This window comes from Rhinopithecus bieti, unplaced genomic scaffold (assembly GCF_001698545.2).
Source record: "Rhinopithecus bieti isolate Rb0 unplaced genomic scaffold, ASM169854v2 scaffold_41082, whole genome shotgun sequence".
NCBI classification, from domain to species: Eukaryota; Metazoa; Chordata; class Mammalia; order Primates; family Cercopithecidae; genus Rhinopithecus; species Rhinopithecus bieti.
This window is the reverse complement of record NW_016817890.1, coordinates 411,299-423,563: the sequence shown is the minus strand read 5'-3', so window position 1 is coordinate 423,563 and position 12,265 is coordinate 411,299. Positions and strand designations below refer to the sequence as shown.

At 45.0% G+C, this 12,265-nt stretch overlaps 1 protein-coding gene across 2 annotated transcripts in view; it reads left to right on the top strand.

Moving 5' to 3' along the window:
- MED18 (mediator complex subunit 18) overlaps positions 1-4,298 on the top strand; it is a 7,983-nt gene extending 3,685 nt beyond the window's left edge. For both annotated transcript variants that reach the window (XM_017856469.1, XM_017856470.1), the window contains exon 3: positions 2,747-4,298. In XM_017856469.1, the coding sequence (XP_017711958.1) occupies positions 2,747-3,300 (554 nt within the window). In that variant the 3' untranslated portion in view covers positions 3,301-4,298. The remainder of the gene's footprint in view (positions 1-2,746) is intronic.
- Positions 4,299-12,265: the final 7,967 nt, after the last annotated feature.

The window sequence follows — 12,265 nt, the reverse complement described above, 5'->3', positions numbered from 1 at the left end:
CTCAGCTCACTGCAAGCTCCGCCTCCCGGGTTTACGCCATTCTCCTGCCTCAGCCTCCCGAGTAGCTGGGACTACAGGCGCCCGCCACCTCGCCCGGCTAGTTTTTGTTTTTTTAGTAGAGACAGGGTTTCACTGTGTTAGCCAGGATGGTCTCGATCTCCTGACCTCGTGATCCGCCCGTCTCGGCCTCCCAAAGTGCTGGGATTACAGGCTTGAGCCACCGCGCCCGGCCTAATGTTTGTATTTTTAGTAGAAACGGGGTTACTCCACGTTGGCCAGGCTGGTCTTGAACTCCTGACCTCAGGTGATCCACCTGCCTCGGCCTCCCAAAGTGCTGGGATTACAGGCGTGAGCCACCGCGCCAGGCTAGATTTTGTCAACAAGTATCTGAATATGTTCCAAACATTTGAGCCATAGCCATGGAGGGAGAAAGATGACTAACAAATAATGTATGTCAAGCCAGCTATTACAGGCTTATGCCTGTAATTCCAGTCGTTTGGGAGGCAAAGGCTGCAGTATTGCTTGCGTTCAGGAATTCAGGATCAGTCTGGACAACATAGCAAGAACTCACCTCTATTGAAAATAAAGAAAAATTAGCTGGACATGGTGGTATGTGCCTGTAGTCCGAACTACTTGGGAGGCTGAGGTGGGAGGATCACTTGAACCCCCGAGATGGGGGCTACAAAGAGTTATAATCTCGCCACTGCTCTATAGCCTGGAGACAGAGCGAGACCCTATCTAAAACAACAACAACAACAACAAAAATCTATGCCATAAAAATAAAGCAGGAAAGTGGCTAGAGATTGGTAGGACACATACTATTTTATTAGGGTGATCAGAAAAGGCCCTGATGATAAAGTCACTTGAGCAGACCTGATAAAAGTGATAGAGTAGACAAGCAGATGGGAAGAACATCCTAAGCATAGAGGATAGGGGAAGGGGTCTGGCAGGAAGGTCACTCCTGAAGATAATGATTAAGGGGAAGAATAGAAGGAGATGTTGTTTGGAGGTAGCAGAGACCATAATATGTAGGGCTTTGTCAACAATGGTAAAGACGTTGGCTTTTATTCTGAATGACACAGGAAGCCACTGGAGTGTTCTGAGTAGAGGAGTGTGATTATCTGCCCAATAATATAATAGACCATTTGGCTTTTGTGTGGAGAAGAGAGGAAGAAGGCAAAGGTAGAAACAGGCTATTTGTAAAGACCAGGCAAGAAATGAGGGTGACTTCATTTGAAGGGACTATAGGTTGAAGTGACCAGAGGAGCAAGAAGTGATTGCATTCTGCGTTTATTTCAAAAATACGGATTAAATGGAGGGTGTGGGAGAAAGAAAGAAGTGAAAGATGATTTTCTGGTTTTTGGCCCAGGTAACCAACTAGAAGCAGAGAGTTGCCATTTACTGTGATGGTGAAGACTGCAGGATGAATAAGATTTTGGAGGAAAAAATCAACAGTTTGATATTGAACGTGTTAAGATAAAGATGTCTGTTAGGCATCCAAGTGAGGAAATTGAGTAGTCAGTTGGATGTTTTCTTCTGTAGTCCAGAGATAAAAATGTGGGAGTCCTCAGGGCCTAAATGATATTTAAAGCCATGGGACCAAATAAAGTCACATAGGCAGGAAAAGAGTATTGATACAGAAGAGGACCAGCATTGAGTCCTAGTCCTCCAGTGTTTAGGGAAGATGAGAGAGACCAAGCAAAGAAGACTTAAACGGACTGCTCAGCAAGTTAAGTGAAGAACCAAGAAAGTTGTGTCTCAGAGGCCAAGGGAAGAATAGATTTCATAGTGGGTATAAGCTACTATAACAACTGTGCCAGATGTTGCCAAGAGGATGACGATTCTATGAAGCAGTTCACTCTCTTCTACTTACATATAGAAGAGGAAAACTTTTCCTGATAAAAAGGAAACTTTAGCTGGATGCAGTGGCTCCACGCCTGTCATCTCAGCACTTTGGGAGGCCGAGAAGGGCGGATCATGAGGTCAAGAGATCAAAACCATCCTGGCCAATGTGGTGAAACCCTGTCTCTACTAAAAATCCAAAAATTAGCTGGGCGTGGTGGCGCACGCCTGTAGTCCAGCTACTCAGGAGGCTGAGGCAGGAGAATCGCTTGAACCCAGGAGGCGGAGGTTGTAGTGAGCTGAGATCGCACCACTGCACTCGAGCCTGGAGACACAGCTAGACTCCGTCTCAGAAAAAGGGGGTGAAACTTTGTATTTCTATAAATGGAAAACTTTGATTTGTTGGAAATAGAAGGCAATTGTTAAAATATATGACAACAAAATAGTGTTATTGGCTGGGCATGGTGGCTTATGCCTATAATCCCAACACTTTGGGAGACCAAGGCCAGGAGTTCAAGACCAACCTGGGCAACATAGTAAGACCCCATCTCTACCAAAATAAATAAATACATAATTAAAACAGTATTATTACATTCTAGATAGACCCTGTTGCTGAGTAAAGGCTCTAAGCCCAAGGCCTGCTGGAGATTAGCATTAGAGGAGGCCTAAAGACATTGTAGTGCTAAATAAGAAAATTCCAAAAAATTGAAAAGGGAAATAACTTTCTCACAACGTTATACAATACCTTGGTAGTGTAACTTCTCTAAAATCTTATGTTTGGCCCTATGTATTATGAAATGCTTCACTAAACTGTTTTGGTTTTTCAGTAAGGTTTTTCAATTGTATGCTAACTCCATGACCTAAAACGAAAGATAGGACTCAGTGGTGCTTCTTCCGTTTTCAGGAAGTGTTTTAGATCACAGTTTGGAAAGCCTCATCCACCGCCTTCGTGGTTTGTGTGACAACATGGAACCTGAGACTTTCCTTGACCATGAGATGGTATTCCTTCTTAAGGGCCAGCAAGCCAGCCCATTTGTTCTCAGGGCCCGACGCTCTATGGACAGGGCAGGGGCACCCTGGCATCTGCGCTACCTGGGACAGCCAGAAATGGGAGACAAGAATCGCCACGCCCTCGTGCGAAACTGCGTGGACATTGCTACATCTGAGAACCTCACTGACTTCTTGATGGAAATGGGCTTCCGCATGGACCATGAGTTTGTTGCTAAGGGACATTTGTTCCGTAAGGGCATCATGAAGATTATGGTGTACAAGATTTTCCGCATCCTGGTGCCAGGGAACACAGACAGCACTGAGGCCTTGTCACTCTCTTATCTTGTGGAATTAAGTGTGGTAGCACCCGCTGGGCAGGATGTGGTCTCTGATGACATGAAGAACTTTGCAGAGCAGCTAAAACCTCTGGTTCACCTAGAGAAAATAGACCCCAAGAGGCTGATGTGACTAAGAGGATCTGTCCACATTTGGGGCCTGTCCTTACTTGCTTGAAAAAATGTTTGCTTTTTTTTTTGGTTTTTGTTTTGTTTTGTTTTTGAGACAGAGTCTCGCTCTGTTTCCCAGGCTGGAGTGCAGTGACACGATCTTGACTCACTGCAACCTCCGCCTCCCGGGTTCAAGCAATTCTCCTGCCTCAGCCTCCTGAGTAGCTGGGATTACAGGCGCACACCACCATGCTCAGCTAATTTTTGTATTTTTAGTAGCGATGGGGATTCACCATGTGGGTCAGGCTGTTCTCAAACTCCTGACCTTGTGATCCACCCACCTTGGCCTCCCAAAGTGCTAGGATTACAGGCATGAGCCACCATGCCCGGCCAAAAAAATATGTTTTAAATGCCCAATTTCACCATTGCCAGGCAAGCATTCTTCCTTCAGGGAGAGGATGGTGAAAATTAATTGGTTCTTTGCACTGTTCTTATGTGGTAAGTTCACTTTCATGACAGCCTTTCTACATTAAAGGCTCAGGATGTCATGGAGAATCTATCTAATCCCACTGTATTAAGAGGGGAAACCAGGCCAAGCGCGGTGGCTCACACCTCTAATCCCAGCGCTTTGGGAGGCCGGGGTGGGTGGATCACCCGAGGTCAGGAGTTTGAGACCAGCCTGGCCAACATGGTGAAACCCCATCTCTACGAAAAATACAAAATTTAGCCGGGCATGGTGGCGGGCACCTGTAATCCCAGCTACTTAGGAGGCTGAGGCTGGAGAATCGCTTGAATCCAGGAGGTGAAAGTTGCAGTGACCAGAGATGACACTATTGCACTCCAGCCTGGGTGAGAAGAGTGAAACTCTGTCTCAAAAATAAAAATAAAAGTAAAGAGGGGAAACTGGAATAAATTAGCTTTTGGAAAGGAAAATTTCTTGTTTGGCCATTTGTGTATAAGGTTTGTAACATTAGAGGCTGTGAGCTTGTGTTATATGGTCATAAAGCCAATGAAGAGAAATGTCTGTGTAATTCTGATTCTTTATTCCCTTACCCTGTAAATTTGGGGTGGATTCATTACCAGTTGAAACAAAAAAGTGACAGTTCCTACTTTTAATTATGGTAGAGATGAGGATGAGAGTTTTCACCTTTCATAAAAGTAGCACATTTATTGTTGAAAACTTGTAAAATACAGTACAGATAAAAAGTAACACCTATTATCCAAAGAGAATACTAGTTCTATTTTGGTATTTATCCTTCTAGTCTTTACTTTTATAAATTTATGATATGAAATGTGTTTATTTTATAAAGAAGATTCCATATATACTGCTTTGTAACCCTTTTTTCCCATTCATCTATCATTAACATCTTTCCAAGATATTTGTCTGCACTCTCCTTTTGTTAAATTTTTTTTGTTGTTTTTTTGAGACAAGAGTTTCGCTCTTGTTGCCCAGGCTCGAGTGTAGTACTGCAATGATCTCAGCTCACTGCAACCTCCACCTCCCAGGTTCAAGTGATTCTCCTGCCTCAGCTTCCCAAGTAGCTGGGATTACAGGCATGCACCACCACGCCTGGCTAATTTTTTTTTTTTCTTTTTTTGTTTTGAGACAGAGTCTTGCTCTGTCACCCAGGCTGGAGTGCAGTGGCACAATCTTGACTCACTGCAAACTCCACCTCCTGGGTTCATGCCATTCTCCTGCCTCAGCCTCCTGAGTAGCTAGGACCACAGGTGCCCGCCACCACACCCAGCTAATTTTTTGTATTTTTAGTAGAGACGGGGTTTCACTGTGTTAACCAGGATGGTCTCGATCTCCTGACCTCACGATCCGCCTGCGTCGGCCTCCCAAAGTACTGGGATTACAGGCATGAGCCACCGCACCCAGCCAAAAAAAATTTTTTTTTTTTTGAGACGGAGTCTCGCTCTGTCGCCCAGGCTGGAGCGCAGTGGCCGGATCTCAGCTCACTGCAAGCTGCGCCTCCCGGGTTCACACCGTTCTCCTGCCTCAGCCTCCTGAGTAGCTGGGACTACAGGCGCCCGCCACCTCGCCCGGCTAGTTTTTTGTATTTTTTAGTAGAGACGGGGTTTCACCGTGTTAGCCAGGATGATCTCGATCTCCTGACCTCGTGATCCACCTGTCTCGGCCTCCCAAAGTGCTGGGATTACAGGCTTGAGCCACTGCACCCAGCCCAAATATTTTTTTTTTAAAGCTAGTTTATTGAGTTCGTGTTATGTGTCAGTGCTATCCTAAGTGCTTCAGGTATGTTAAACCCATTTTGTAAACGGGAACTGGTGCATATGGATTAATTAACTTTCCCTGAGCTATACAGCTACTGATTGGCAGAGCTGGTATTTAAATATTGACAATTATAATTGTTATTTCTATTTCATCATATGAATTTGCTATAAATTATCTAATTGAATACTTTATGATTTTCAGTTTGATCCCAATTTTTTTGGTTTTATAAGCCGTGTAACAATAGAGCTTTTATTTATTTTTTTTTGAGACAGAGTCTCGCTCTGTCACCCAGGCTGGAGTACAATGGCATGATCTTGGCTCACTGCAACCTCCACCTCCCAGGTTCAAGTGATTCTCCTGCCTTGGCTTCTTGAGTAGCTAGGATTACAGGTTCATGTCACCATGCCAGGCTAATTTTTGTATTTTTAGTAGAGACAGGGTTTCACCATGTTGGCCAGGCTGGTCTTGAACTCCTGACCTCAGGTGATCCACCTGCCTCAGCCTTCCAAAGTGCTGGGATTATAGGCGTGAGCCACCAGGCCCAGCCCCCCCCGCACCTTTTTTTTTTTGAGACACAGTTTTACTCTGCTGCCCAGGCTGGAGTGCAGTGGTGCAGTCTTGGCTCACTGCAACCTCTGACTCCTGGGTTCAAGTAATCCTCGTGCCTCAACTTCGCGAGTATCTGGGATTACAGGCGTGCGCCACCACACCTGGCTAATTTTTGTATTTTTAGTAGAGATGGAGTTTTACCATATAGACCAGGCTAGTTTCAAACTCCTAACCTCAAGTGATCCGCCCGAGCCAGCCTCCCAAAGTGCTGGGATTAGAGATGTGAGCCACTGCGCCTGGCAAGTGTAAACATTAACATTCTCTTTGTGATAAGTACTTTTTAAAAAAAATTTTTTTTTTTTTTGAGGTAGAGTCTTGCTCTGTTGCCCAGGCTGGAGTGCAGTGGCTCCATCTCGGCTCACCGAAACTTCCTCCACCTCCTGGGTTCAGGTGATTTCCAGCTAATTTTTGTATCTTTGTTAGAGAGAGGGTTTCACCATGTTGACCAGGTTGGTCTCGAACTCCTGAACTCAAGTGATCTGCTTGCCTCAGCCTCCCAAAATGTGGGGATTACAGACATGAGCCACTGTGCCTGGACCAATATGTACTTGTTACTCTGTGTAAATCTAACTTATAACTTCCAACTTGCATATGCTTTCATACTAACACAAGTATTAGTGTTTAAATAGTGCTTGCTCCATGACAGGCACTTTATTTTTATTATTTATTCATTCATTTATTTTTTGAGACAGAGTCTCTGTCTCAAAACAGAGACTCTGTCGCCCAGGCTGGAGTGCAATGGTGCCATCTTGGCTCACTGCAACCTCCTCCTCCTGGGTTCAAGTGATGCTCCTACCTCAGCCTCCTGGCTAGCTGGGATTACAGGTGTTTGCCACCAGGCCTGGCTAATTTTGATTTTTTTTTTTTGAGACAGAGTCTCGCTCTGTTGCCCAGGCTGGAGTGCAGTGGCGTGATCTCGGCTCACTGCAAGCTCCGCCTCCCGGGTTCACACCATTCTCCTGCCTCAGCCTCCCGAGTAGCTGGGATTACAGGCGCGTGCCACCACACCCGGCTAATTTTTTTGTATTTTTAGTAGAGACGAGGTTTCACCATCTTGGCCAGGCTGGTCTTGAACTCCTGACCTCATGATCCACCGGCCTCGGCCTCCCAAAGTGCTGGGATTACAGGCGTGAGCCATTGCGCCTGGCCTTTTTTTTTTTTTTTAGAGGGAGTTTTGCTCTTGTTGCCAGGCTGGAGTGCAATGGCCCAATCGCAGCTCATTGCAACCTCTGCCTCCCAGGTTCAAGCGATTCTCCTGCCTCAGCCTCCCGAGTAGCTGGGATTACAGGCACCCACCACCACACCCGACCAATTTTTGTACTTTTAGTAGAGATGGGATTTCACCATGTTGGTCAGGCTGGTCTTGAACTCCTGATCTCAGGCAATCCACCCACCTTGGCCTCCCAAAGTGCTGGAATTACAGATTTGAGCCATCATGCCCAGCCATGACAGATACTTTTGTGTGTGTGTGTGTGTGTGTGTGTGTGTGAGACGGAGTCTCGCTCTGTCGCCCGGGCTGGAGTGCAGTGGCCGGATCTCAGCTCACTGCAAGCTCCGCCTCCTGGGTTTACGCCATTCTGCTGCCTCAGCCTCCCGAGTAGTTGGGACTACAGGCGCCCGCCACCACGCCCGGCTAGTTTTTTTTTTGTATTTTTTTAGTAGAGATGGGGTTTCACCATGTTAGCCAGGATGGTCTCGATCTCCTGACCTCGTGATCCACCCATCTCGGCCTCCCAAAGTGCTGGGATTACAGGCTTGAGCCACCGCGCCCGGCCGACAGGTACTTTAAATGTTTCAACTCATGTACTTCTCATAACAACTGTATGAGGGTTGTGATCTGTTATTACTTCCATTTTATAAATGAGGTTATACAGAGTGGTTTCTCAATTTTTTCTTTTTTTTTTTTTTTTTTGAGATAGTCTTCTCACTCTGTTGCCTAGGCTGGAGCGCACAATCACAGCTCACTGCAACCTCGACCTGCTGGGCTCAGGTGGTCTTCCCACCTCAGCTTCCTTGGTAGCTGGGACTACAGGCATGCACGCACCACCACACCTGGCTAATTCTCACTCTATCGGCCTAATTATTGTGTTTTTTGTAGAGATAGGGTTTCACCATGTTGCCCAGGCTAGTCTAAAATTCATGGGCTCAAACAATCCGCCTGCCTTGGCCTCCCAAAGTGGTGGGATTACAGGCATGAGCCTCTGCAACCAGCCTCAAATTTCTTTTTTCTGTTGTCCAAAGTCAGAACTAGTAAGTGGTAGAGCCTGAATTTCAAATCAGGCAGATCATCTCCACAATCTAGGCACATAATCACTGTGTATCCACCATGTTTTACTCATTTAGTCCCTTTATTTGATAGAAACCTAGATTTCTGCTGGGTGAGTAGTTCATGTCTATAATCCCAGCACTTTGGGAAGCTGAGGTGAAAGGATTGCCTGAGGCCAGGAATTTGAGACCAGCCTGGACAACATAGTGAGACCCCATCTCTAAAAAAAATTTTTTTTAAGCTTGGCATGGTGGCACAGGCCTGTAGTCCTAGCCACTTGGGAGGCTGAGGCAGGAAGATCATTTGAGCCCAGGAGGTTGAGGCTGCAGAGCTATTACGGTGTCATTGCATTCCAGCCTCAGGGACAGCAAGACCCTGCATCTATTAAAAACAACAACAACAATAAAAAACAAACCTGGTCGGGCATAGTGGCTCATGTCTGTAGTCTCAGCACTTGGGGAGGCCGAGGTGGGCGGATTACCTGTCAGGAGTTTGAGACCAGCCTGGCCAACATGGTGAAACCCCATCTCTACTAAAAATATAAAAATTAGCCGGGCGTGGTAGCACACGCCTGTAATCCCAGCTCCTTGGGAGACTGAGGCAGGAGAATTGCTTGAGCCCGGGAGACAGAGGTTGCAGTGAGCTGAGATTGTGCCACTGCGCTCCAGCCTAGCCGACAAAGTGAGACTCTGTCCCCCCACCAAACAAAAACAAAAAACAAAAACAAAAAAAAAACAACACCTGAGATTGCCTACAACTCTTCACTACCATAAAAAATGATAAAATAGGCAAATTCATAGATTGTTATAAAAATTCCCCTGGGTGACTGGGCACGGTGGCTCACGCCTGTAATCCCAGCACTTTGGGCAGCCGAGGCGGGTGGATTAACTTGAGGTCAGGAGTTCGAGACCAGCCTGGCCACCATGGTGAAACCCTGTCTTTACTAAAAATGCAAAAAATTGCTGGGCATGGTGGCATGCCCCTGTAATCCAAGCTACTCGAGAGGCTGAGGTGGGAGAACTGCTTGAATTTGGGAGGTGGAGGCGGAGGCTGCAGTGAGCCGAGATTGCGCCACTGCACTCCAACCTGGGTGACAGAGCGAGACCCCATCTCACAAAAAAAAAAAAAAAAAAAAAAAAAAAAAAAAAAAGGCTGGGCTCAGCGGCTCACGCCTGTAATCTCAGCACTTTGGGAGACCGAGGTGGACAGATTACCTGAGGTTGGGAGTTCAAGAGCAGCCTGACCAACATGGAGAAACCCTGTTTCTACTAAAAATATAAAAATACAAAATTAGCCAGGTGTGGTGGCGCATGCCTATAATCCCAGCTACTCAGGAGGCTGAAGCAGGAGAATCGCTTGAACCCAGGAGGCAGAGGCTGCGGTGAGCCGAGATCGCGCCATTGCACTCCAGCCTGGGGAACAAGAGTAAAAGTCTGTGTCAAAAAAAAAAAAAAAGAAAGAAAAAGCCCCTGGGCTATGTAGCTATGGGCATGCTCATATTTGTCAACTATTGCAGGTTACTTTTCAGAATGGCTGTAACATTTATTTTCCTATTGCTAGTGAACAAGAACTCACAGCCTCATCCTCACCAGTTGGTGTGATGTGGCATGACCCATCTTTCTAATTTTTGCCAGTTTGATGGATGTAAAATGGCAGCTCTTGGTTGCTTTGATTTGCTTGTCTCTGATTATAATTACATTTGAACCTTTTCATTTCTTTCTTTGTATGTAACAGTATATAAACTTTTTTAGTATGTGAAACTAAGGTATCTACATTCTTTGCCCATTTTTTAATATTTTATTTTCAATGGTATTGATCTGCAGAAACTTTGTATATTCTAGATATTAATCCTTTGCTTAAAACATTGTAAATATCTTCTCTCAGTCTGTCACCTTTCTGTTAACTTTATCTGTGATGTCATTATTTAAGCAGATGTCCTAAATTTTGACTATATTATGGTTTGGAATCTTGTTTCTTTTTTTTTTTTTTTTTTTTTTTTTTTTTTGATACAGAGTCTTACTCTTTCCCCCAGGCTGGAGTAAAGTGGTAGGATCTCAGGTCACTGCAACCTCTGCCTCCTGGGTTCAAGCAATTCTCACGCCTTAGCATCCTGAGTAGTTGAGACTATACGTGTGCGCTACCACGCCCGGCTAAATTTTTTTACTTTTAGTAGAGACGGGATTTTACTATGTTGGTCAGGCTGGTCTTGAACTCCTGAGCTCAGGCAATCCTCCCGCCTCATTCTCCCCAAATGCTAGGATTACAGGCATGAGCCATGGTGCCCGGCCTAGAATTTTGTTTAGGAAGTCTTTATTTACCTCTAGGGAACTCAGATTTTCCTTCTTAGCTTTATAGTTTTAACTTTCATATTTAGGTCTTTAATCCATCTGGAGTCCATCTTCTAGGTGGTTTCAAGTAAAAATCCAGCTTTCTTCTCCCTGCAGTGAATTAGTTTTCTACCACCATCTGAAAACAATTTTCAGTGCTTTCTGATGGTACCGTTGTTATATTAGGTTTCCTTGTATATACTTTATTTTTAAGCTCTCCATTCTATTTTTTTATTTCTTTGTTTCAGTGCCAGCAACACAATGTTTTTATGTTATGGCTTTACAGTAGAGCCATTTCTACCAATAGGGCAGGTACCCTTACCTTTTTGTTCTCTAAAATAGACTTAACAGTGTAGTAATATTTCAAAAAACAATAATAAAGAAAAGAAAACAGATTTAGCATCCAGGCATGATGACTCATGCTTATAATCCCAGTACTTTGGGAGGCCAGGGCAAGAGGATCACTTGAGGCCAGGAATTCAAGACCAGCCTGGGCAACATAGTGAGAACTTATCTCTACAAAAAAATTGTTTTTGAATTAGCCAGGTGTGATGGCATGCACCTGTGGTTCCAGCTATGTGGGAGGCTGAGGTAGGAGGATCTCTTGAGCTTGGGCAGTTGAGGTTGCAGTGAGCTGTGACGACACCACTACATTCCAGCCTGGGTGACACATTGAGACCCCATCTCAACAACAATACAAATGTAGACTGGGTTTTCATAGGCCTTTATTGTTTCATATTCATTTTAGAGTAAGTTGTAGATTCTCAACATTACTACTGGAATTTTTATTGGAACTTCATTGAATATGAATAGATTAATTTGGAAGAGAACCAGCATCTTTTCATGGAACACCCCCTGCCCAGAATTCAGTGTGGCTGGCTTTCTTCACCTTTTAGGTCTCTGCTAAAATGTCAGAGAAGAGTCCCTGACCATCCAGAATTAAGTAGCAAACTCATTCTCTACTCTCTATCCCTTTATCTTTTTTTTTTTTTTTTTTTTTTTTTTTTTTTTTTTTTTTTTTGAGACAGTCTCACTCTGTTGCCCAGGCTGGAGTGCAGTGGCACCATCTGGACTCACTACAACCTCTGCCTCCCGGGTTGAAGCGATTCTCCTGCCTCAGCCTCCCAAGTAGCTGGGATTACAGGCGTGCACAACCATGTCCAGCTAATTTTTATATTTTTAGTAGAGTTAGGGTTTCACCATGTTGGCCAGGCTGGTCTCGAACTCCTGACCTCAAGCAATCCACCTGTCTCAGCCTCCCAAAGTGCTGGGATTACAGGCATGAGCCACCACACCCAGCCTATCTCTTTTTATTTTTTCATAGCATTTATCACTATCTGACTTTATTATTTTTTATTTTTGTCTTTTGAGACAGAATTTTGCTCTTGTTGCCCAGACTGGAGTGCAATGGTATGATCTTGGCTCACCGCATTGTCCACCTCCCAGGTTCAAGGGATTCTCCTGCCTCAGCCTCCCGAGTAGCTGGGATTACAGGCATGCACCACCATGCCCGGCTAATTTTGTGTTTTTAGTAGAGACAGGGTTTCTC